General features: G+C 40.3%; 1 protein-coding gene across 6 annotated transcripts in view; it reads right to left on the bottom strand.

The window, feature by feature from the left end:
• The window catches only part of CAST (calpastatin), a 65248-nt gene that overhangs the window by 16811 nt on the left and 21422 nt on the right, over positions 1-27015 (bottom strand). For 4 of the 6 annotated variants that reach the window (XM_075021108.1, XM_075021107.1, XM_075021111.1 and 1 more), the window contains exons 4-16: positions 13036-13095; positions 8751-8801; positions 8370-8426; positions 8085-8201; positions 6387-6473; positions 5787-5888; positions 4919-4999; positions 4767-4820; positions 4106-4201; positions 3863-3958; positions 3043-3141; positions 1808-1891; positions 775-822 (exon numbers count right to left, since the gene is read on the bottom strand). In XM_075021108.1, coding sequence (XP_074877209.1) covers positions 775-822; positions 1808-1891; positions 3043-3141; positions 3863-3958; positions 4106-4201; positions 4767-4820; positions 4919-4999; positions 5787-5888; positions 6387-6473; positions 8085-8201; positions 8370-8426; positions 8751-8801; positions 13036-13095 — 1032 coding nt within the window. The remainder of the gene's footprint in view (positions 1-774; positions 823-1807; positions 1892-3042; positions 3142-3862; positions 3959-4105; positions 4202-4766; positions 4821-4918; positions 5000-5786; positions 5889-6386; positions 6474-8084; positions 8202-8369; positions 8427-8750; positions 8802-13035; positions 13096-27015) is intronic. The other 2 variants (XM_075021110.1, XM_075021113.1) reach the window with 1 other exon arrangement.

The following is a 27015-nucleotide window of genomic DNA, read 5'->3' as shown; positions in this document are numbered from 1 at the left end:
CAAGCTTGAATAACACAAATGACTTCACATTTCTGCTAAAAAGGTACAGTGTCATTCTTGCTCAGATTGGTCCTGACCTTCACACTTGTTTCAGAAGAATGGAGGTTTTCTGTACTTTTTCAATTTTGGCAGCACTCCTCAACTGACAGTATGTCCAAAGTGAAGCCCTCAGTTTCTCCAGTGCACAGTTCCTTTGCTTTTCCTAATTTTTGTTTTCTTTCTCTGCATTTTAAATCAATCTTTCTAACTTTCTCTTTCAATCTTTTCATTCTATCTTGCACTTTCTAGGCCATAATGGATACTTTTTGCAAAGTCCAAGTTGTTCTTTGTGATTAGGAAAATGTCCACAGCAGCTTCTTCCTTCTTTCCAGTTGTGTTCCTTTATATTTGATGACTAATGAGAGGAAACTGTCAAGAAAACAGAAGATTTTCCTGCCTCACCTCTCTGTCCTTCAATAGCTCCAACAGACTTCTATGCAATACCTTACACTAACTGTCCATACAGTTTTTCTTTGTGTCAGCAGTCATTTCTGTAAGTCTCTCCTGTCTTGGTAATCTCTAAACCTTTTTCTTACTATGAGCTCTTAATTCACAGCCAGTGAATTTCAAAAAAACCAATCTTCACCTGACACTTCAGATCAGCAGCTTTTGTGCAAGGAAGTAAACACACAAGCAGACCACGAGACTTACATAATGGCACAGAGAGAAGTGATGACAAAGAGGGAGAAAACAGGGTATCTATTCACACTCCTACAATACTGTCAGTTTTCTAACCTTAGGTTTTTCTTCAGGCTTTGGCAATATTGGTTTTCCATCTTTATCCTAAAAGTAAAGTAAGTATTATTGACATTTTTCCATTGTTATAAGAAATGCCATACTCCATAATCACCAGCAAAACAATATAAAATAAACGATACACACAAGATTAAATCAGTGACACAGTAACAGGAATTCCCCTAAACATGGGGAATTCTTACATGGCCAGGTAAGTGGATAAAAAAAGCACATGTGATGTCAGCACAGAACAAATGGGCCAAGAGACTAAAAAGTGTTCATTCCTATCAGTATCAATATGTGGCAGGAATTAATTCCATAGTAAACCAGCAGGAATTCATCCAGCAGTAAAACAAGCTTTGAGTGCAAAAGACAAACTTTTGGACTTGAACAAATAGGGGGTTAAATCCCTGGTCTGTAGTCAGGCAGTCTTGAAATCTATTTTAAAAAGAGGGGTAAAACTGCTCCTTTCAAAACAGAATGTTAATATTCAGCTCCAGCAAGGCCAGTTTATATAGCAACCTTGCTAACATCAGTTATACTAACAACCATCACAAAAACTTTAAATTCTGAACTTTATGGACTTTATGAACTTCAGTTCTATTGTTGTTTTGCTTAACTTTGAACAAATCTCCATCAGTTGAAGTGATGGTCTTAAAAAATGAGTGTACTTTTCATACCATTTTACAACAGTGTTTCAAGGTTACATTACAAAGTGATACCCAAGGGCACTTCTGTAAAGGGATGGATTTTACAACACTGAGGTTTAGTATGAGAAACAACTAATACCACTCTTGGAGAAGGAATGTGTGACCTGGGAAGATCAGATCTTTGCTCAGAATACCTGAAAAACCCAGTCACACCCACAAGGGAAAGGAAGGAAACTAGAGACACAAAAATGACCAACAGGAGAAAGCCACTGATTAAATACTAGTTTTGCTTGTTTTCCCCACGTTCTCTCCCTCTCTGTGATGAAAGAAAGCGTCAGATGTAGTGCCCTATTTACAAAGCAATGGAGATATGAAAAACTTACCAACTCTGGTGTTAACCTGTATTCTGGAGGTATTGTATCATCACGTTCCCCAGCTTTTTTTTCTTTTCTCTCTTTAGCTTTTGCCTTAAAAGAACAAAAAAAATCACTTAGAAAAATTAAAATAAAAACTCGAATTACATTCAACTTCACTATTGAGATTCTTCAGCGTACTGTCGGAAGAAGTACCAGCATCAGATAAAATTATTCCATATATCAAGATATTAAAATTCCTCAATTTCTTCATATCAAATTTCTGTGGTAGAATCACCATGGTTTAAGAATCAGTACCATATGTGAATATGGCTATATTATTTTAAATTCTAAAAAACCTCTGGATGCTATTTAGAGCCGTAACTTTGTGGCAGGTACTTTCAGAATTTTTGGGGTGTACAAAATCCTCAGTTTTCCTTGGATTTCATTACTTGGATTATACAAGCCATAATTCTCTCTCTTTCTCCATCACTGCTACTGAAACACAGCTTTTAATTCTCTGGACCTCCTTCATAAAGTAATCCATCCACCAAGTTATCTGAAGGCCCAGACTGACTAAATCTCCAATACAACATGCTCTTTTTTTGTCAAAATTGAGCTCCAACATCTTCCCTCAGCAACAAATGACTTTCTACTATTTCCCTGTCATTTGTTTTCTCTAAGCTGTAAGTGAAGACAAGGGAAAATAACTGGTATTAGTAGGCTTATAGGCAGAGTTTGCAGAACTAAACTAAAAAGTAAAAGTTTAACATGCAAACCCAGGGCTACTGTTAAAATCTAGCTGTTGAAGAAAAACAAAGTCTTACAAGACACAGCAAAAGGCAAGACCCAAATTAGAAAGGTAATGGCGTCTGATGGAGAAAGGAGTACATGCACTAAAACCCGAAAAAAGTTAATTAAAAATCAAACATCAAATATGTGCAAAACAAAAGCTTGCTATAAATTGTACCCAGTGCTTGGGGAAAAAACCAGAGCAACTATAGTTAACACAAGGAAAGGTGTATGTATGTATGCTTGTATAGCCAAATGAAATGCTTATCATTTTCCAGACCATTTTGCTATATTCTATTCTACCCGTACCCACTCAGGATTTCTTCATTTCTTAATTTTCTTAATCAGGTAAGACTCAAGACGTTCCTTAGGCCTTTGATATTATTTTACACATTTGTACACTATCTAATAAAGAGTACTCTGGATTCCATGGGAAAGTCTGAAAGCTGCTGTAAAAAGGAGTAAGATTATACCTCTGACACCTCTACAACAGGGGTAGGATCTTCTTCAGGTTCAGGTTCAGGTCCACCAAGAGTATCAAGAAGAGCTTCCACTGCATCATCTTTAATTTCCTGTATTTAAGAGAATATGCAAAACATGTCATTATTTCTTGAAACTGACACAGGTTTTATCTTACTTATCTTTTACACAATATATGAAGTTAACAGCCAGCACCAGACTGGTCATTTCTGTTTGGCCGTACCTGATTTCCTTAACATCACATTGCAGAATGCAGCAAATTATGTGATACGATTAGTACAGTCTAATCAAGACATATCTCCTCTTACAGAGGGGGGGAAAGGAAAAAAAAATAAACCCAACAAAAAAAACCAGAAAAGCAAAAAAGTGCACAGTATCACATAACATAATTGCGTGTGCTTTGACATGGCAAACCCAGAAAGTGTAAGGTCACACTTGCTCTCTACATTGGAAAAAAGAAAGGTTTGTAAAACATGAGAAAACTACATCATATCCAAGTTTTAAACGTACCTCTCATAGCTAAGAAAACACATACATTTTTCTACTCAATTGCCTCTAGTCAGAAGAACCACAGTTATTCTGCAGAAGAATGCAGAAGGAAAATCATCTGACCCACAAAGGCCAGATCTTTAAGGTACAGCAGAGTCTGAGCAATGGCAATTCCTATTATTCCTACACTTTCTACAATAAACAGGATTTACAACAGAAAATGAGGATGATGAGCATCTTTACAAGATTAGGCACACATAAAATGCGACATGTGCTTGTATATTTTAATTAGAAGTTGACTAGTCAAAGAATTACTATGTATACCTCTTTTGATTTTGTTTTCTTCTCCTTAGGAGGAACTGAGGTCTTGACTGAACTTGCTGCTTGTGCTTGCACAATTTCTCCTTCCTTACTCGGTTTCTACAAGATATATGAAATTACAGGCAAATTTGCAAAAATAAAAAGAAGGGGAAAATTGTCAAGATCATTTTAAAGTGAAGTATTAAGACAAAAATGGCAATGTTTCATTGCAATAAAGGCATGCAATGGCAAGAAAAATATCGATACCTCTGTCAGACCTGTCTTCTTTTCTTCAGCAGAAGCAGTACTACAGGTAAAGTCAGAAGACAGGGCCTCTGCAAGCTCATCATCTGTCATTGGTTTCTGAGAAAGAAAACACAAACTAAGTTACGACTATTAAAGTTCAAAAATCAAAGCTATCAAACTGGGTTTAAAATCTGAATGTGCTCCATGCTTACTCACACAATGACCTCATAAGCACAGAAAAAACAAAGGTATTTTCCCCTCACTCGTCAATTGATTTTTCAGATAAGCTTTCATTTTTATATGGTAAGCTTATAAACAGTAAAATTAAGCTGGCTTACAGAATTCTCTTTCTAAGCATAGAAATTCAAGTCATCTTTGCTAAAGATATTACAAAGAGACCCCTGCATACACAGCTACTATTTCTTCCCTTTGTTATTATTACCTCTATGTGCATCTATTTGACTTGTTCCAGCTTCAGTCAGTGTCCTGAAAATTCCTACTTCTTTATTAAAAACATCTGTGCCAAGTTCTATTTAGTTTTATCAGTACCTATGTTATCCGGCACCCCACAGCCCTCTCCCAAAAATCCCAGGAAGTGGGAGACAGGTGACATTTAAATTTTCCTAGGAATTCAGTGATAACTGGGTTATTTTCACCTTCCAATATAAAGTGTAAGTCTTACTTCATCTCGTTCATCTACTTTTGGTGGGACTCCATCTTTGCCATCCCCTTTGCTCTAAAACAAGAATTAATTTCATAGTAAATGGGAAGCAAAAACCATACAATATGAAAGAAAACATGCATGAAGAGTAATTTTTTTTTTAACTCACTAACCTTCAACAATTTAACATACTCTGGAGGGAGACTACCTTCCCGTTTACCCATTTCTTCCAAGTATCTTGAAGATATATCTTCCTATGAAAAGAATGCACACGTGAATGTTTTTGTACTCTTGCTTATTGACAGAAATTTCTAATGTAGAGCTATCTACAGTGATGCTTCTGGAAAGAAAATGCAAGGGTTGGCTAGGTCAGAGGGCCAATCCTGGACCGTGGCTATACAGTGTCTTTCAGAACCCAGTGTCACGCACGTGCATCCTGACTAGCTTCAACAGTGCATGTCATCCAGCAAAACCGCATCTCCATTGCCAGATTCCTTCTGCACTAACATAAGCCATTTCAGAGTCTCAGACCATAGAATGTATGGCTGTACCTAGACTGAATTTTAAATATTTATAAATTCCAAAATTTTTATCACAGCTGAGTACTGCACTGAGGCATTGAGCTTGTAATCTTAATCCTTCATCTGTTCCTGTCCCATTCTAACTCAGAAAAGTATGCATTCTTCCCCAAATTCTCAATGTTTTACTCTTTCTCAAGTAGAAATGAAATCTCCTAGGTTATTTACACTCTCTTATACCTTCATCACTGTTTTTTGTAAATCCATTGGAGACCATGCTTGGAAGTCAGTTCAAAAAGCAAAAAACTTTCTTTGTTGACATTTTACTGTTTTCTACTGCAATACATACATAGCTGTATCATTTCTGTATTACTGAAAACAATGCTAAAATGCAACTGTGCAAACTCTATTTTACCTCTTAGCAGATCAAAGCGACAAATACTGGATCAACGTAGGAGTCAGCAACTACAGACATATTTTAGAGATAATGTTCTAAAAAATAAAAATTAAAAATATAAAATACCGTAACTTCCGGACCAGTGTAAACAGGACTAGTAGGCACATCTTCTTCAGGTCCACCAAGGGTATCTATTAGGCTATCTAGTGCCGACTCATCCATACCAGGCTAAAAAGTAAGCAAACCATTATAGCTTTTTCATGCTGTACAAAGAAAAAAAAAATCTGAATCATCTGGTGAATCTGTAGAAAACTCCTGGAAACCAAACCAAAAGCTCTCTTTCAGTAGGTCCTGCACTTGCCAAATTTTTCAGTGAGAACTGTTTTTAAACTCGTTCCCCAGTGTCAGTAACAAGATCATTTGTATTTATATACCAGCTGATATACATGCATACAAACATAACTGAAGATAAAAAGTAATTAATTTTATGCTAGTTTTGGTAAAAGTGATTATAAACAAGTCCTATATGACAAAACACAAATGACCCGCCACTAGTTTGTTACCTATTCTTTCGGATAGTCCTTCACCACTATACATAACTACTAAGTAGCAATACTTCAGCAGTTACCAATTTATTTTTTCTGAAACTGAAGTGTTTCAGAGAGAGAAACACTCTCTGAGACATTTTTATGAGGGAAGCATTTGCCTGGGACTGTGTTTACCAACCTCAGTACTTGACTTATCAGCTGCAGCAACCACACTTGCACCAGCTGTGCCTGCACCAGCCGCTACAGACATCTTCTCAGACTTAGGCTGGAGAAGTAAAAGAAAAATTAAGAGACAGCATTATTATATGGCCCCGTGTTAAAAATTCTAGAGATAAAACAAAGTAAAACAGGGATGTTCAATACTCAAGCATGCATATCTATTGTCCCTCTTCATCTACACTTTGAATAAAAATGATAAGCTCGTTCTGCGTACTGGCTGAGTGGTCTGGGAGTTGAGTAGCTGCAGCTTGCATGATACTAAGCCCAGCTGAAAACATCCAGCTCTGAGGCCACACATATTTTTTTTGACTCAGCAGCTGGCTAATGCACCTGCACCACATCCAGAAGTTTGGGCAGAGCAAGTTACCATCTACCTGCAATACTGTGGAGACATACTCTGTCTCCAGGTGTGATTTTGCTGTGAGAAAGAAAGCATGCTATTTTAACTACTCCACCTCTTTCTTTTACTTTGCCAGTAAAAGAAATCTGCAGTGCAGAAAGACTATGAGGCCCCTTCCAAGTCTCTTTTGAAAGCTTCCATTTATACCCAATAGTTCTCAATACACCATTAACACCAGCAGCAAATACTGCTCAAATACATAGGGTGAAAAGCTGCTTGAGGGAGTTAGGTGCGGGAGCATCACCAATACAAAATGCAGACTTCTGCATTACTGCATTCTCATTTACTGCAAAAGAAGTGGGTTCTAGCAGAGCTGCAGGAGTCCTTCATGTTACTCTGGCCTTGTCACCCAGACACATGCCGACCAGAAGACCAAAAGATATAGTTCCTGACTCTACTACACACTTTTGCTCCAGCTTGTCTCTCTGAAATGACTCCTCCCCAACTTTTTCCCTAACCTTGCTCTTCCCACTTTTTTTTCAGAGTCTTGCAGTCAGGGCGTATTGGCTGCCCTACTGCAAACGGATAACCCGCTGACCTGCTGCATTTGGAGCCAACATTCCTACTACAAACATGCCTGAAAGTCCACAGGTGAAGGAGCTCCATGATGGCAATGCTCATATAAACCATACATTTGCGTGACTGACCAGACAGTCCCTTCTGCTTACCTTCTGTAGTGAAGGGGCAAGGCAAGAGACTGACAGAGAACCAATTACACCCATGTACCTGCAAGGAACTTGCCAAAAGCTTGCATGAATAACAGAGGAGACCCAAACACATAACACAAGGGAATGGGCCCACAATTGTAATAATCTTAGTATCTCTTGCTTGGCTAACAGCCAGACTGTGTTGGACAATGAAAACAGATGTATGGAGAAGACAACAAGAGATGGATGCACGTCAGGATCACCAACCAATCAGCACAAACTACTAATACCACCTGGCTGGGCAGTTCTATCTGCAGTTGATGCTTATCCATTAATGCTGTCCTGGGTGAGCTGGAAGTGGTATATTCAGGATGTTGTTTAAGTTAATCAGCAGGTAAAATGTTAAGTTTCTATGTCCCAGATTTTAAACTACCACAAGGTGGTCTGTCATACACACCTTTAAACACAGGACAGCTTTTAAGCTTTTCTACATTGTGATTTTCGGGGGCTCAGTCTCACTTTACAATATTCAGCATAAGAATCTGTCTTGACATGGATTTCTAACACCTACAATAACATAATAAAAACTGGATTTGTACTTCTACTATACCTTTGCTGTCTCTATGGAGGTTGCTTGTGGAGGCTGGTCAGCTTGAGTTGTAATTACTTCTCCTTTATTCTTTGGTTTAGAAGTTGTTGTCACAGAAGGTGAGGTTTGGCTTTTTGCCTGTGTAGAGATAAACTATTATCATTAGATACTGAAATACTTATGGGCTGGCTTTGTTTGGTTTTGTTTTTTAATTTATTTTTTTTAAATAAAAGAAATAAAGAAAGAAGAAAAATACCACAAGAAGCCCTCACAAAAGAAAAAGGGGGGGAGAGAAAAAAAACTTACACCACTGGGTTCCTTTTGCATCTCTTCAGATGGCTGTTTATTTTGAGAGTCTGTTGGCTGTCATAAAATGAAAAATTGAGACCATTTACCCTTACCACTATTCAGTGCTATGGAACATGATCTACACTAGTTCAAACAAGCACAAGACATTTAAAGATGGTTAACATAACACTTCTTGAGCTGTGGTGAAGCAATAAAGCATTCTGACTGTTCCCCTCAAACACTGCATTTCCACACCAGTCAGAAACTAGCTCTTTTGCACACAGGTGTGTTACTAATTACATGGCAGTTTCATGTGGCACAGTAGTAGCAAAGAGTTTAGCCTCTTCTTTCAAAGTTAATTGAAGGCCAAAGTACAACTTGTGAAAGTTAAGTATTTACCTTGGTTGACTGGGTGTCTTTTCCAGATTCTGTTTTGGTTGTTGGTGTGGACTGAAATATAAGCAACATATATTCAGAGATTAATATGCTTGGTTATTTCTAAAGGGTTGGCTTATATAAAGAAGAATATTGGACAGGCTCACACTCATGAGCACACATGCTATGTAACTAATATACAGTGCTTTGATCCTGCAGTTTACAACATCCTGGCACAGACCTCCACTCCAGTGATCGAAGAGCACTGAAACATGTGCAAACACGCACACACACTCCTCATATGAAGGATCAAAAAGAGAGGGAAATAAGATATTAAACAAATATAATGAACAGTTTGATCTACACCTGAAAATTTTCTGCAGCCTTGCCACAAAACTGATTCCTGTGATTCACCTCAAGTCAAAATACAGTAAACAATAAATTACTACTAGGAGAAACATGTAAGAACAAACACTGAAAAATTAGAGTTGTATTTTATAAGAAGAAAGAGAAATGAAAATGCCAGCCTCCTCACCATATTTTTTCTTACTATTTTTTCTTGCCATTGCTACTTCAACTGTGCTACGATTAAGACAAAAAGAGCCAATGTGGCTACTGGAAAGTCATCTAGAGATGCCAAAGAGCAGGCTGTTGCCTTCTGCACGAGCCTCAGCAGCTCTGGCCGCTGCACGGCCAGGGGAGCACATGGACCCAGCCAGGGAAGCATGATTTGATCTGCTAGAACAGCACTGGGTGCACAGAGTGCACAGTGGGAGATGCAGACCCTGAAGCCTGGGCCCTTTCCCCCACTGGGGCTGACAACCCTACGCCTCCTCTGGAGCCGGCAGGGGACACCAGTGCCGTGTCTCCTTGCGCTCTGTCCACCTGCAGCAGAGAAGTTTTGAACTCTACTTAGGAAATAAGGGGCCACGGACAGAAGCCTCCCTTATCTCCTCCAACCTAATACACTGAGCATATTTAAAGTTACTAAGAGAGAATAGGTTTTTTCCCCTGGTAGCCTATTGAAAGTCAGTGAACAACCAAAAAAACCCCCCAACTATTAGGTAGTAATTTAAATTTTTTCATTGCTTTGTAATGTTTTAATTTCAGCCGGCAAACATTAATTACCATTCACATATATCCCGCTTCTGTTTGCTAGCTGACCACGTCGAGAAATTTCCTAAATTTGTTTACCATTTGTTATGCAAGTATTCACAACCACTCACTGAACCACGGACACTTGGTTGGGAAATCCTGAACATGCATAAAAACGTAGATGCCTAGGTATAAGCTTGGCAAAGGTCTCAGAGCCGTAGACCACAGTAAAAAACACAATACCACACACAAGTAAGTCACAACAAGTAAAATATTGATAGAGGGAGGACAAAAATTTCCCAAACTCCAAAGCAGTGGTGGGAGGAAATGAAAAAAAAATTTAAAGAAAAAAATCACTTGACTACTCAGATTCCCCCCTTGGGATTTTCTCTTGACATCTACCCTGATTAAAACACAGTACTTTTCAGGTTCAGTCATACTTTATATGCTGCCACTTCTGCACATATTCCTTATGTGTTTTTTGGAAGAAAAGTACACACATCTTTTTTGCAGGACAATAAAATGTATTTACTCGCATTTCTGTCAACACCCAACAACAGCTGTACAGAACATAAATTCAAATTCTCAGCCTATCAAACTAGTTATTAGCAACTGCATGCCTTTTTTTTAAAAAAATATATTGTAAATATGATTTTACTAAATACTTAATGTATTTTTTTGTGTAGGCTATGCATTATTCATTTTCTTGTATGTTTTTTAAAATGTGCAGAATTGCTCATACTGTGAATTTATCTATGACAAAGCTGAAGAATATATGGACTCATATGGGCAATGCTTTTATTCAAGACTTGCACACACATGAGGATGCTAAGGCCACATTAAAACATGTGATCATGAACACACACATGCTCTCACATACAAACACGTCTATTTAGATACGGCTTTTAGCAATAACTAAGTTCAAATCCAATAAAAAAAATTTATTACCAGCAAGTCAAACCAACAATTTTAGTATGAGACCATACATTCAGTCATCCTTTAAACAGAGTCAGTTGTGAGCAGTCACAGCGTGAAGCCATAGCATCACTTTACAGCATACACTGAAATCCTATGGAGGAAAAGATGTTCCACCTCCCCTTCTACTGCCTGCTTCCACCTGCACTATGACACTACCTGAGAGGCCACATTTTAAACTGACTCCGGAAGCTGAAAATAGCCTGGAAAAGAAAAATATTTTTTAACTAGTTCCCTAGTTTACACTGCAGTTGCACAAATGTGTGCAAAAGGAAGAAAGCTGAATGGCAATTGTTTTTGGGGGGGGGGGGGGCAGGACAGTGGCAGCACCCTGCTTCCTCCATTCCTCCAGCAAAAGCCACAGGGTGCCTGCTCTCCAACCTGGGCCTCCAGGCTTTCCACCTATAGGCTTCGCCTATAAAACAAGAAGTTCCACATTCCTTCCTCTGCTGCAGTAACTCACAGCTTTCTTGGATGGGCATAATACTGAGGGTTAATTTGAGACACAGGATTCACATACACAGAACTGAATGCTCGAGGGGTCCAGAGCATGTTTAAGAGTAGTTGCACAATAGAGAGATTCTAAGACAAATGAGACGTGGTTATAGCAGGCAATTAGGAAAGAGTTGTTAATTTGCAAGAAATTTAGGACTAGAAATGGAAGTGACTCAGCAACCTTATTTCTTTTTAAAGAAGGCTACTGTCAAAATGCAGATATCTTGCTTAATCCAGCAGGAGGAAGACATTAATAATGCAACAGACAGTAAAAGAAAACATTAATTGTCTTACACATGCAAATGCAGGACATTGTTTCAAAGGGATTTGTGTTTACCAAGTCTCACAGCGCTGAAGTATGCCTCTGCTCTCTTTCTGTCTCATCTTGAAAACTACCAGTTTTAAAGATCTGATCAGAGATTCACCACATTCTTCTGAGTTATTTTAAATTTCAGGTAGGGAAAGACCATAATGATTTTTAGATAGCTGTCTGGGTTAAACCATATGGAGAACAGCAACAGTAACAAACATGATACAAATGAGTTTGCTCACAAATGTAACAGGAAGATGAAACTGGAGACTTGCAGATACCTTCATTTATAAGTAATGATGATCATGCACAAATGGAAAAGGTTTAATTGTCGTCCAGCTCACTGCTACAAGTCTAAGTCTTACATGCATGCATGGAGGAAAAGGGTTTTTAAAAAGTTGAGGGGAGTTTAACAGCTAACTTCAAATACAGAGAAGATGGAGCTAGGCTGTCTCCAGAGATGCATGCTAAAATGACAAGAGGCAACAGATACAAGTTGTAGCAAAGGAACTTTCCATTTGATAAAAGGAAAAAAAAATCACCATAATGAAGGTGACCAAACACCCGAACTGGCTACCCAGAGATGTTGCGCAATCCGCACCTGCAGGTGTTCCAAGTTTGTCTGGCAAGGCCTTGAGCAGTCTGATTTACCTGCAGAGCTGGCTCTGCCTGGACTGGAGGGCTGGACTGGATGATCTCCAGAGGCCTCTACTAACCTCACTACTCTATGTGTTCCTTTATTCATATTTACACAAGGTGCAGGGAGTCCTAACTTTTACCACTGCACAAGTCCCTGCGGGTATAGTTTGGTATTCAGTATTTTTGTTGGTTTCACTGTGACAATTATGGAAAATGAAAGAGGGAGAGAATCAGTAATCATTTGTTTAAATAATATACGTAAATTCTGTTAGGCAACAGAGGCGTAAGGGAGGATTATGACTCTCTTCTAACACGTAAAGTACATGATTGATGACACAGCTTCAACACTAAAGAAGTTCTAGTCATAAGACAAGACAGAACAAGCATAAAGGACAAAGGAAAGGAAGCTGTCAGACAGGCAAAGATATGAGATGAATGAGAAGATGCAGTTGTACGTAAACTGAAAGCTGAAACTTGCCCTGAATTCTCTGAATATGTGAAAAATTATCATTAGGTAAATAACCCTGTAATTACACTGGGGGGAGCTATAAACATGTCACAAAGTGTGACTGAACTAAAATAAGAAATTTTAATTAAAATTTTTCTTATTGCTGTCACAAAATCCTCTGAGTGCATTGTATAGCAGTTCTTAGATATTTTTCGAAGAGGAAACTAAGTTGCAGACAAGAAATATGCAAAGTAAAGTTACTCAGTATCAAAGTGTTAAAAAAAAGCCCTCCATTGCTTCATATATTTGTGCTTAACTGCAAGCATGAGTTTCTCAGGAATTCATACCTTTGTTTCAGATGGCTTCATAATTTGTGTTTTTGATTCATCCGCAGAGGGGGACTGCTTCTGAGAGAAAAAAAAAAGGCAAATTAATTAATTTCACCTTTGTTAGACATACTTCTATTAAGCAAGCTAAGAAACCTGAATTCATTAGTTAACCAGCTAAAAACTAAGAATAAATTATTACAGAAAATTAGAGTTATGACTTTAGATCTTCTGTCTTGCCTGTATTTCTACAATACATGTATGTAGATTTCGACAACATAATGTCCATAGATCTTCTCACAACATTATTTTGTTTCTCTGACATGTACTGAAAGCAAATTTCATATCAAGGATCAATACAAACTCAAATGCTGCTCTCATACTGAAGCACATATACTTACTGTGCAGGATTTGTCCACATTTCTTCTTTTCTTTTCAACAAAAACTGTACTTTTGGATTTACTAGTTTGTCATACAAAATATTTAATACTAAATTAGCAAACTCAAATATTTTGACATAAAAAGGAACAATTAATCTGTACGTAACACACACACAAGTGTTTCTAGATACCATGTGACCCTTTTGGAAAAGCTGCAAATGACACGGTCTGTTTTCCTATCTTCAGTGGTGTTAATCTGAGAACAGCATGTTTTAATTTTGCTGTGACTGTATCAAAATTCAAAGCCTAGAAATGAATATTCTAATTGTGTCATAAATACTTTATGCAGATGTAATACTACCTCTCTACTCCTGCTTCATGTTCCTCTGCTCAAAGCTGTATTTGCCATCTCAATCACAGCAACACATTGACAGTTTACATTTAAATGAACAACATAAGTTATCGATTTTTCTAGATTTTCTCTTCATGTTTACCATGCCACTTGCTGTATGAAAATGTATTGCCTGAATGAACTCAGAAGCCATGTTACTATTCCATACCTAGGGTGACTTCTTACTTCCACATGGAAAATTTTTTCATTTCCGTAACTTTTCATAGTACAAGCCTTTCCCAACAATAAGATAAAAGTTGTACAGAATTTAAAAGGTACATTATGATGATGACAGCACGCTCTCCCCGCCAGCGTATCTGGTATCTTGCACTCCTTAGTAAGAGGTTTGACTACTCTAAATATGTACTAGAGAGAATGTGCAATTGTCACACTACAGAAATATAAGCAAATGATATCTGCTTCCATATATGTATATATGTATAGACTAAGTAATAGACGGGAACTTTTGTACAGGCGGAGACATACACAGGATGTACAGAGCCTCCTACATCAGGACAGGGAACAAGAGGTTTTGAGCAACCTTTTTATGTATTTCCACTACCACCACCAGGTAATCTGTAGGCAACACCATATTTTCTTAATTTGCTCTTTAATAGTTTTTCCTTTCTTTATCTTTCTTCTCCATGAAATTAATCTGAATTCCTTCTACATGACTAAGAAGTAGGTATCTATTCTACGCCTTCACATTAGTCACCCTAGTCCCTGTCCATTTAATAAAAACACATTTACCTGAGCCCTTCTCCCTACCTCTGCTCAGAAAACTCCTACCAAACCATTTTTCTTACAATACACTGAAAAACTCTCTCAATTTCCAGCACAGCAGCACCACTACAACCTGCAGAGATTAGTGAAAACCTCCCAAAGAAACCAGCTGCTGCTTCTTTCTAGCCTGTCCAGCTGGATGGCAGTAACTAGCAGAAACTAAGAGATGAGGAGTTTAAAAATGCTTGTGGAGGAAGAAGAGTAGTTTGGGGATAGAAAACAGTTCAATGCACGGCTGCTGATTAGTGACTATGGAGAATGCCAAGCCACCCTCCCCGTAAACACTCAGGGTTGATTCGGGGAAACAAAACCCCATCCTGGGAAGCTGGAGGGGAGAAGTGGGAAGGGCACCCTCTGGCAGACCACCTTTATAGAAGCAGGCACTGCTGCACCACTGTGACCATCTGGCTCCCTCGGGGGCATGGTGTGCCCCGCTTCATTTACAGCACTTTTTGCCTGAATTCTGCAATATTCAAGGCCTCTGATTTTCCACTCTCTCCCCCAAAACAGCCAGTACAACAAAGAAGGGGGCCCTTGTCCTTCCAAGCCCTTTAGCACGCGGGGCCTGCAACCATGCTGAGCCTCGCATACTGACAGCACAAGAAGCTGCCAAGGTCCAACCCCTCGTTTGGTAGACACCACACTGCCTGTCAACACCAGCCTGACTCTAGGGGACTTCTTTTTACTGCAGGTTGTTCTGGTTTTCCACTTCTGAGGGCTGTGCGCCATAGCCAGCCATGCCCAGCTGTTAACCGGCTGCATGCGCTGCAGGCCGACAGTCGGACCGCAGAAGGGGCGAAGAAGCAACACACAGACGTGTGTCAGGCATGGAGGTAAATATTAAAAAGCTGCCTAGCAACCAGCATAATAACTGCCTGACGCACAGCTCCCGCCGCGGCTGTCCCGGGCAGGCACACCCTGCTTGCACCCACGGGTGGCAAACCCCTGCCGCGGCCTGTGCCAAACACCCCCTCGCAAAAGGGCTACGCTGCCAAATAGAAAAGCAAGAACAGGGAGAGTTCAACTCGCCTTGGAGGCTGGGCCTCGGCAGAGAAAGCCAGGCAGGTGCTCCCACAGAGAGAGGAAATTTTTTGTTGTGCACCGGAGGGCAGAGCTGACAGCAGATGGAAAAACGAGCGTCATTGGTGCCGACGCCTGTTCCTCCAGCGGCTGCACCCCCGTGGGTCCTGCCCGGACAGAGGTACGGGTGGTGGAGGATGCCGTGCCAGCCCCAGTCCTGACCCATGGGGAAGGTCCCCTGCGAGCGAAGGGGCAGCCGGGGGTCCCGGGCTGGGGGATGGCTGCTGCACGGCTCTTCAGAAAGGGACAGGAGGCAAAATCCACGGCAAAGCATCCAGGACCACATGGAGCTCACCAGCAGGGAACACATGGAGGTGCTGCCTGCAGAGGAACCCACTGACAGCACGAGATCCCCACGACCAGCACAGGAGGGGCTCAGAGAAGAGGTTACAGGTTAACACTGGTGAAGCGAAGACTGGTACCTGTTAATTACCCCAACCTACTAGCAGGGCTGACAGGCAGCATGACGGCTGCGGGGTCACAGCCCGTGCTCTCACCAGCCCACTCGGCAGGCAGGACAAGCACAGACAGACAGACAAGCATAGGAACTGACCAATGGATCTCAGGTGCTCTTGTCCATGAGTTAGAGGATGGCTTTCCAGGAAGGGCAGATGAAGACACCTGGGATCTAATTTGGTAAGAGAATGAATGCCCTTAGAAACTCATTTTTCAAATTAGTGGGACAGTCTTCATGCTACCGTTGAGAGAGAACCGTCACAAAAGCCAAAAAGTGGGTTAGTAAAGTAAAACAAAACAAAAAAGCCTACCAAAAATTGGCTATCTATTCTCACTGCAGGTACCTCAGAAATCTGGAAGTAAAAGGGAAAGTGCAACAGGAGAAGAAAAAGAAAGTAAAGGTGACAAACATCAAAAGAAAATAAGTTTAACTGTTCAGAGAATTGGATGCAAACATCCTTTGGAAAAAGAAAACAGCAGGTGAAGAAATCTGTGAGAACTCTCGGTTACAGAAAGCTGAAAATCACTGAAACCACTCCATATGCAATGTAGCGAGAGCTATCGTCAACTAAAACTATAAATTTTGGAAATTAATGGAGAAGATTAATCAGGCTGAGGAAGGTCATTGCCCACCCTTAGAAAGGAGCACAACGCAGCAATCCCCTACTTTCAAAAACAGAAGAGATACTGAAAATGTTTACCAAGCAAACAATACAGACACATTTAGATGATAACAAAAGAATAAGTAAGTATCAACAGATTGCTCAAGAATAAAGCAGGTAAAGACAACGCAACACTCAATACACTCAAACATGGAAATAAGCCTGGTGGGTAAGAACGAATGGGCTTCCAGAGGAGGACATGCTGTCACTGCAACTTCTGACAGTACTTGAGGTGATATTTGCTCGAATGAAACAGGGAAGTTAAGTGTGTAACACTGGGTTACCATCTTGCTTTCAGCCAGCTTCCAACCTGAACGTTTCAGGGAGTTCCTGAAGGGGCCTCCAACAGGCTGGTGGTAGGTTGAAGGAGATCAGACGCAACAACACAAAAACCCAAAAGCTAAGCAGGCAGCAATACTGACAAAAACACATAAGGTCACAATGCCACAGGCTGAGATACTCTTGCCAAAAACAACCAAGGAAAGAGGAATCAGAGTTAAAAATCTGTTACTGTGACAACATAAATATAAATGTAAAACACAGGAATAACTTTCCATCTTTTTGGCTTGAGCTTCTCTAGGTCAAGTGCTAGGACAGTTTTGGCCATCACACTGCAGTACAGACGAATGAAGAAAGATGTGAAGACAGGTTTAGGAAAAAAAAAAAAAAAAGAAAAAGTGAGGGACTTAGTGACAGAAAAAGCCAGTCAGCACCTGATGTTTTGTCCTCTGGGCAGGGGGCCAAGAAAACAGGAAGAAAGGAAGAAAGTGGCTTATTCTATAGCAAAGAACCTCTCAAGTGAGAGCTCAAAGATCTTCCTTCCTGTGTGACGAGTCACTCCGTGGCAGAGGCTACCTAGATGAACCAGGCATTTCCAGCCCTGGCAGCCTTTGGCCCAGCTTATATAAATATTTACTGAGTGATCTAGCTGTATTCAGTCTAGGACACAGGACTGAAGAGCCACCTGAGTAATCTTTTGGGCTTACATACCTTACATATGAATGAGTTGGGATTGCTTCTCAGTCTTAAAGCTAACATCAACTTTATTATTTCAGCATTACTAACTTAAAGGGTTACTTCAATACAGCTGTGTAATGCAAGGCAAAACCTAATCTGCCTGACTACGAATGGTTGCTTCTTTACATGAATGCTTCTGTTACTAAGCTTTAATTAACAGTGTTTGTAAGACATAGGCAGCAATTGCTCTTTAGAGAACTGTGGTGAAAAATAATGGATTACTTCACTTAAGTGTAAAGTACTACTCCATAGAATCTCACAGAATGGTTTGGGTCGGAAGGGACCTTAAAGATCATCTAGTTCCAGCCCCTCTGCCATGGGCCAGGACACCTTCCACTAGACTGGGTTGCTCAAAGCCCACTTGAGCTGTTACAGGTTAAATCTCTCACTTGCTTTGATGGTGCGTGGTAATGGCTACCCAACTCTCTCCCCATCAGACATTCAAAGGCTGTCAGCAGGCAGAAGGTAGGGCAAGGATGACACTGCGAGGCCATTCCAGCATCTCACAGTGTACTTCATAACACTGTGAGCAAAGCAATGCACAGTCTTCCGAAAACATCCACGCTGAAGAATCAATACCACGATCCATGGCATAAACACAATTCCATTAATTTTCCATTCAGCCAAGTGGAGCTGCAAGACACAATCTGAGCTAACATCTCTCTGTGTGTATATGTACAAATATATATATAAAAATATATATAAACATATATATTTAAAGTTACACAGCAGCTAAGATATGCAGTGATTTAAAACTGGAAAAAATGTAGCACTGATACTACCTCTTTATATAAATTTTATTATTACAGTACCTATAATAGCTGAGTTAAAAATTACAAATTTGAGTGTTTATGTGTCATTTTCTATCCCAAGTAATTCCAGAAATACCCAATTATTTTGTAATTACTGTTCTTATACATAGTTCCGCTATTAAGTTGTTAAGAAAAACAACACCTTTTTAAGAGAAAGATAAAAAACCCACACACAAGCAACACAAAGATCTTCTTTCCCAGATTTCAGGCTCTCAGTTAATTTTTTGGAGGTTTAATATTAAAAATTTAATGAAATGGAATAGCAAGATGCAGGTTTTCAGTTAGTACCTGTATATTATTCAGACACTGGTATATATACATAAAACATTTCTACTATATATGCCGCTATGTTGTCCTGTTGTAGTCTGGGTAATTTATATAGTTTAGCATTGAGAGTATTTTATGTGGAAATGCTGCTGAATAGTTGTCTGAATAGTTGCCCAATACTATTTTGCAATCTGATTTTAGCTAAAATGTAAACTAAGCAAAGCCGTATGTTGGTTAATGCCTAGGTCGTAGTGACACTGCTTGATTTAGGATGACCATTAATCAGTAGCTTCACTGTGTAGGCCTGGTTACTTTGTCTAAATAATGCATGCTTTGGTAAGGACTATACCCTGAAAGAGGAACTGAAGACTGATAAGAAGGAAACATCCTGCTCCAGAAGGCGCCAAAGGCCGGATGATTGCCAAAGAAGCACGAACTGGGGGAGAAGTAAAGGCAGCAGGGGGAGATCGCAACGACCGACTCAATTCCAAGCTGGAAGAACTTGCCCCCACACACCTGCAAGGAGCATGCTTGCTAATTTACAAAGCAGGCAAGGCTAATTGATACATAACTAACTGTCATGGTTTAACCCCAGCCAGCAACTAAGCACCACGCAGACACTCACTCACTTCCCCTTCTACCCAGTGGGATGGGGGAAGAGAATCAGGGAAAAAAAAGTAAAACTCATGGATTGAGAAAAGAACAGTTTAATAGAACAGAAAGGAAGAAAATACTAACAATAATAAAATGACAATGATAACAAAAGAATTGCAATATACAAAACAAGTGATGCACAATGCAATTGCTCACCAGTCACCGACCGATGCCCAATCAGTTCCCAAGCAGCGATCTGCCTCCCCCTGCCAACTACCCCCAGTCTATATACATAGCACCATACTAGCTACTAGAAATAAAATTAACTCTCTCCCAGCCGAAACCAGGACACGAACCAATAGTATATGAGATGGTGACTACTAACCAATGAATGTAAATTTAGGCAGGTTTTTACTAATCATGTAACAGGATAAATACATTGCAGTTCTTTGATGTGGTGTGCTAGCTTTGCGGAACTATCTCGTAGCACCCATCTTTGCGCAAACAATAAATAAATAAATATCTCGGCTCTGTGTGTAAGATTGGCTTATTGCATATCAGGTACTGAACCCCACTTGTGGGACAACACTGTTGTGATGAGTTTATTTGTAGAAGTAATCAACACGATTTCTTTCCTGAACAATTTACACAGCGATTTCTAATGACTTTGCCACATGTGACTACCAGCATGCCTCTTTCATTTCCAAAGCCTATTATCACTGTTGAAATTCACAAACGCTGCATGTCATAAACAAAGCCTAGTGCCCATGCCAGCTACTGAGAGGGGGTGGGAAAAAAAATCCTTGGAGGACAGTTACTTTTTCTGTAGCTGAATTCTAATTAAACCCAAAATTCTTTCCTAGTGTTGTTACTGTGATGTCACTGAGCTCATCGCAGCTGTAACTTAGCAAAGCCCCCCAACGTCGCGCTGGTTGCCATAAAGCAAACCATACCAAACAGGATTTTTATATGTAAGCATGGAGATTCATTTCAATAGTTTGTTGAATTCATGTTTCTGTGCTTCAGTTCTTCAGTACCCATGATTTTAAATATCTATCTTAAAAAAAACCCAAAGTAACAACAAAAAAACCCCTACCTCTAGGGGTTCCTGTGCTTTTAACATTCATAAACTCAGCTGGCGTGAAAATAACCTAAAAATATGTAAAACCTATTACTATAACAATAGTTTAAATTTCCACAACTTGTCAAAGATAACAACAACAGTAATTTTAGAGATAAACTGACTCCCCCTTAGAGCTAAGAAATTTGGAAATAGTATTGTTCTGTTCCAATATGCACTCTCAGTTCAGAGCAAACATGAAGAAGAAAATGAAGTGGAGCTAAAGTACATTCATCTGCCAAGGACAGACAAACCTCAGCAGGTAAGTTTGCTAGGCATCAAAATGAAACTGCACCATGACTCTTGGTACAGACTGAGGAAGGGCCAGTGTGCGAGGAGATGAGTGGCTGGAGGACTACGCACAGAACTCAACCATCAGGAGAGCCTCATCAGGACATCACTCCTGTCTGAAGCGCGATCTCTGGAGCGCTCCTGGAGTGGCTTTGCTATCTGACAACCTTCAACCTTCACACATGCTTTCCTCCTAAATGACAGTAAAACTAATAACAAATAGTAGGATTATGTTGGTGCTTCTTTTCCAGATCAGAAAGTTGACTGTTAATAATTCAGAGACAAAACCCAAAGACCACTGGTAACACAGGACCATGCCTCTCTGCAAAACTCAATTCAAAAGATGATCAGGGTTACTATGGTGGAAAAGATTAACCCTGAAATTTCCTTCTTTTGCAATTTTTTCACCACACAGAATAAGTATTTGCAAGAAATATTAATCTATACCCAGGAGCAAGATCAACCACCATTTAGAGATGATAAAAAAGCACATCGGAAATAAAGCCATTTTCTCATGAAATAAAAACATGACAAATTTTTTAAAGAGACTGGTTTGAACCAAGAAATTGAAAAGCCAATTAGCTCATGAAGCATTTTTGCAGCCTCAAGTGCTGCTAAATTTATTGACAATCGCAGCACATTGACCCAGACAACTTCTGTAACACAGATTGATACTGTTTTCTTCTATTTTGATTACTAAAATAAAATTGCTGCCATTTTGGCAGAGAAGATAAACTTGGCAATATTTAATCACTGAATTTTACGTATCAGATAAGGCTGATTAACCACAGTACTCAAATTTAAAGTACTAGGTTTTTAAGCAGTGTTTTTTTGAGATAACTTACTTGTATTTGAATTTGGTCACACTATATCAAGCATTACCAAGCACAATCTGTGAATAAGATCAGTATTATATTTACCACAGTGTAAAACAAGGCTTCATACCACCTAGAAACTAACTGATCTCCTAAACAACCTTTAGGTTAGAAGTCTGTTTTAAGATTTCTGGATTTCAGCAACCTATGCTAAGTCCAAAGCTTGATACTGGTATGTTTGCTTTTCTTCATTTTAATCACTATTAAGTCACTGTTAAGACTCTGAAACAGTTTTATGCTTGAACAAAAAGCAACCGAGGGCAGTGAATGACAACTGACTTTAAATAATTTTTGTACCCTTTGACTCTTTTCTTAAACTTCCAACACCTCAGTTTATGCTTACTTATACACAGGAAGTCAGGGATATGGAGAAAAATTTCAAACCATCCCACATCTGACTGTGAGAAGCACTACACATTCCATACTATCTCCTACTGTGTCTAATGCTTTCACAGTTTTTTCGTTTGGTTGTTTACTTCATTTGGAAGCAGAGGAATAGAGTTTGCTAGTTGGTCACAGAGCATGTACAATACCTACACACAAAGAACCTTTACATACAGACAGTTCAGTTTGTGGCCCAAAGAAATTATTTAGACTTAAGTATGGAGCATGGCTACTGCTCTATAACCTTTACTATACAAGGGCAACTTCTCCTTAACGTCCTTTCATGATTATTGCAAGTGATCTGGAAAGAAAGCCAGTATATGCCAAGCAGGGTAACAGAGTTCATCTGCTGCCTTCAGATTCTGCGTGTCTGCAAACAGACCGCCACTTTAATATCACTGGCTAAACACTCCTTGTTTCTTTTAAATGGAGTTAAAAGCAAAGACTGCAAGAAAGCTCTGGTTTTGTATCCAGATTATACCTCTCCAGAATCAAACAGAGGCTATGTTTCACTTGAAAAGTTTTTCAACTCACACTATCAGGCAAATAAAAGCATTTTATTTTCAAACCTACTTTTCATTGTCAAAGATGTTCATTTTATTGTCATTTAGATGAAGAGTGATCTCAGTATTTCCACTTGATCACAGAATGGGTTACCTAACTTGAAATTCCCATCGGCTATGCATGGAAAAATAGAAAAGCCACACTATTGAGCATCAGGTAAAACTCCTCACTGGGCATGTAGAGAGAGATGTCATGAAAAGAGTTCTGACATCAATAATTTGTTTTGAACTCCCCATTCTTATTTCTCCTTAAAATGAGCTCTTCGATTACCTCCTTTTGGAAACTTCCTGTTTCCATCACAATACATTCTCCAAGTTGGCACATACTGAAATTTCATTTTCATTCAGTCATATTCAAATATTAGAAGCAGCACACCAGCACTGTCACCACTCTTCTCAGGTTCTCGCTCTGCACAACAAGGCATTACAGTAACGTACGAGCTGGTCACTGCAGCAGAGGTCTCCTTTTTTGTAGATAGTTCAAAAAAACTCTTTTCAGTTCTACGTCCTGCAGAAGGTTAGTATTTAGCTGTAATTACTACAGCTAACTGCTTCCATTTCTGCATGTTTTAAACACCAGAACGTTCCAAAGCTATCTGCAGCACCAAACTGCAAGCTGATAAGAAAACACCAGGAAAACACGCGACTAGGTGCCAGCTACATGCCACACACAGCTGCTGAGCTCAGCTAGGATTTGTGTCACTTGGTCTGTAGTATCACCAAGGGACAGCATGCAAAGCCCTCCTCATCAGAGCTGGAATAGAAATAGGGAATTGCAAACAAAACCACTGTTCTTTAAAGAGGGGTTTAAAAAGATAGAAATATTATATAAAAGAGGACTTCATCTTAAGATAGAAGGTCTCCGAAGTTATAAGCTTGGTTATTTGTATTACAATAATCAAACTACGCAATAGTTAAAATGGGGACTTGGCAGTCACAAGAGCTAGTGAGCGATACTCTGAGTTAGAAACTGGATTTTTCACCCCCAGGATGCAGAAACAAAATATTATTCATGAAGCCACATGAACACATTGTCACAGTGGTGTTGGCTATGAAAACGAACAGAAAATAAGATAGGAGGGTAAACAAAAATCACCAGGTCAAGGAGTTTTAATAGAATTCTGCTTTTAAAATATAATCTAAAGATAACATTGCATAACCGTTGGGTGTGTTGTTGGATTTTGTTCTTAGATCATTTTAGGAAAACTCAACATTGTTTTACTACCTCCACTTTAAAAGAGCCAGACTGGGCATTTCTTGCTTCAGCATTGGCTCTTAACTCAGCATCTCTCAAAATTGCTTCAGAAGGGCTCTCTGCATGCTCTGGAGAAATAAGCACATCCTTGTTCCATTAAAAAAAATGTAAAATCTCCACCTTTGTGAGGCCTTGTCCTGCCTCACAGAGCCTTCATTCCTAGGGATCAAAAATGTGGGTTTTCTAGTTGGTTCAAGTGCTTCTACTAAGCAAAGCATAAAGGCAGGCACAGAGCTGACTTCTTCCAGAACGAGGAAGGTTTCTGAGCCTTAAAGAGCTCCTGAGGGGCCCACAAGGCCACCAACCTCCCTGCACCCCGATGAGATTCTTCCTTTGGCAGAAGAGACTCTGGACAAATTCCCAGGCTTTTTTGAGTGCAGGTTTTCCTCCCTCAGGAAAACAAAGCGCAGAAACTATGAGAATGAACACATTGGAGACCAACTCACTGAAAAGGCAGTTCCTTTACTTTCTGAAGACGGAGGTTTCTCATCTACCCTCATTCCCAGTCCTCCAACAGCCACCACCTTCAGGGCAACACAACTTTGCCTAGATTTCAAACTGGGAGTGTCTGCTTAAGGTGCAAAGCTCCAGAACTAGAGCTGTAAGAAACACTGGCCAAGGAACTCGTCCCTGAAACTTGAAGATCAGCAGCAGAATTTTCTGCGAGCTCTACATACCCCACATATCTAATCACTCCTGTAAAAAAAAAAAAAAAAAAAAAAAAACAACCAAAAAAGCACCACTTTACACAAAAGTCTGACAGTAGCAAATACGTTTGTATAGAAAAGAAAATGTCTTACATTGAAGAAATTATTATCCAGAATGTTTTATATCAATTTAAAAAAATACAGCATTGAGAAAACTTGTCAAAAGAAGATAACAGATAAAGAATTCAGCAGAGGTGTCTGCAACGTTTGAGAGCCCTGTGTTAGTTAACACACTATTTTCACTTTCTCTGAAGAAAGAAAGATAAGAAATAAGTATATTGGCAACAATAATCAAATAGTGGCCTAACCAAAGCAACACCTGTCTATCTAATTTCTACTACTACAGAAAGAACAATAATACACAATTTATTGAAAAGTATTATTTTTCCCATGTTTGTTGTCTCTGGTATTTTAGTATCTTTTGGGTATCAATATAATAACTCCTGTTGTCAATATGTTATTGATACCTAAGCACGCTTCAACAAAGAAGCTGCTCTCACAGATCCCCACATCCTGACTACGCAATATTCTGTATGTGCCATAAGCATACCAAGCTCTGCATTTGTATGCCAAAAAAATGATACGGGTTTTTGAAGCGAGAACAGTGTGGGCTATGAGGAAAATAAAAACCCCAAACCCAAACCCAAAAGAAAACCACCCAAGCCCCAAACAAAAATATAAATGATATAAATACAGAATAACTCAGGCAGCACTTTTAAAGTCCGCTCTTCCTCTTCCCTCTCTTCTTCGAGACTGCTTATGTCACGTTGTGTAACATGTAAAACATGCAGTCTTACACAGCGTCTAAAAAGACAGTTCCCAACACACTAAAATAATTTCAGAAGCCAATTCACTGCACACAGCTAGCTCTGGAGCGCTTCAAGCCTGCTGATGTCAGGATCGCATCTGAAGCCCTGGAAGTCAGCAGCTCGCGTTCTTTCAGCCCGCAAAATTCCCAGAAAAGGGGGAAGAAAAAAAAAAAAAAAGAAAGAGAGGACTGCAACAGGCGTGTCCCGCAACAGGCCTACAGCCGAGGCGGCAGGAAAGCAAAGCCAGCAGCCACAGCCAACCTACTTGGTGCGTTCCGCTCCCAGCACGAACCTCGGGACAGGGCTGCTTTTTCGCTGCGGTTTCGGTTCGCGGGAGGTGCCGGCCCGGCCCTCGGCGCCCCGGTGTGCCCGAGCGGCTGCCGCCCGCCCAAGCAGGCACGGCCGGGGTCCCGCCTCCGGCCCAGCCCGCCGCCGCTGCCCGCAGCCTGGGCGGGAAACCGAACCGCCGGGTCCGGGCCCTCCGCCCCGCCCCGGTCCCCTCACAGGCCGGTGCGAGGCTGAGGAAAAACCCGCCTCCCGCTCCTGAGGGCGCTGCTGCTGGAGGGGGCTGGAGCGGGATCCCCCCGGCCACCGCCAGCACCACCAGACGGGGCTGCCGCCGAGCCGACGGCACAAAACGGGGACGAAATGCCGGCCAGGATGGCGCGGTTCGGCGAGGGAGCTACGGTTGGCTCCCAGAAAGCGGTGTTCGTTCTTCCGCCTCTCCTCAGTTCGTAGCACGGGGGCTGAGGGAAGGAACCGGCTCGGCTCCCCTCAGCAGACTGATATTTTTAGTGGAAGTTTACGGGGCACCCCCTCCCTGAATTCGGACTGACGGTAGACAAATGTTATTAATCAGAAGAAACTGAGATGGCTAGACCAGCTAGCGCCACTGAAACCCGGCTGATTAGGACTATTTTTAAGCGTAACAAACCCAAATAATTTATGTGAGTTTCCGAGTTAAAACGTGCTTCCGGAAATACCAGTAGTGACCTGCTCTTGAATTTATTTTTTTTTTCTATAGAAGCAAATTCTCAAACCTGTAGTATAGGACGGGGGGGTGTAGGGTTTTTTTTAAGGAAAAAGCCCTGCCACCACTAACAAACCCGTCAACCATTTTTTCGTAACAGCCTCTATGCTGCCATTTATCTCAAGGGAACAAGAAACAAAAAGTCTGCCCTAGAAGGGAAGTAGAAAGGGGAAAACACCCAAAGATGCGACACAGACTGATGAGGAAAATAATAAAATTTTTGAGTGAAGTACAGATACTTTATTTTTTTGTGAAATGATTGTATTATTTTGACCATTGCATAGCTTTACACCTTCCAACTTTTGCAGTGGTCTCTGTATCAGAGGCTTCTTTTACAGCCCTACTTTGCAAACATGAAGATGACCTCGGGTGACGGACGCCACATCCCGTAACACTACACAAAGCCAGCTATTCCAAGCAGGAGGCAGCTTCTGTACTCCTACAGCTTCCAATTTTTAATGTTGTGGTCTATTTTTAGCGTGCCTCTGCTACCAAGAAAACCAGCACTGCTCTCCGCACCGACAC

Source organism: Buteo buteo, chromosome Z, assembly GCF_964188355.1.
Source record: "Buteo buteo chromosome Z, bButBut1.hap1.1, whole genome shotgun sequence".
NCBI classification, from domain to species: Eukaryota; Metazoa; Chordata; class Aves; order Accipitriformes; family Accipitridae; genus Buteo; species Buteo buteo.
This window is presented reverse-complemented; position numbering and strand designations above follow the sequence as displayed.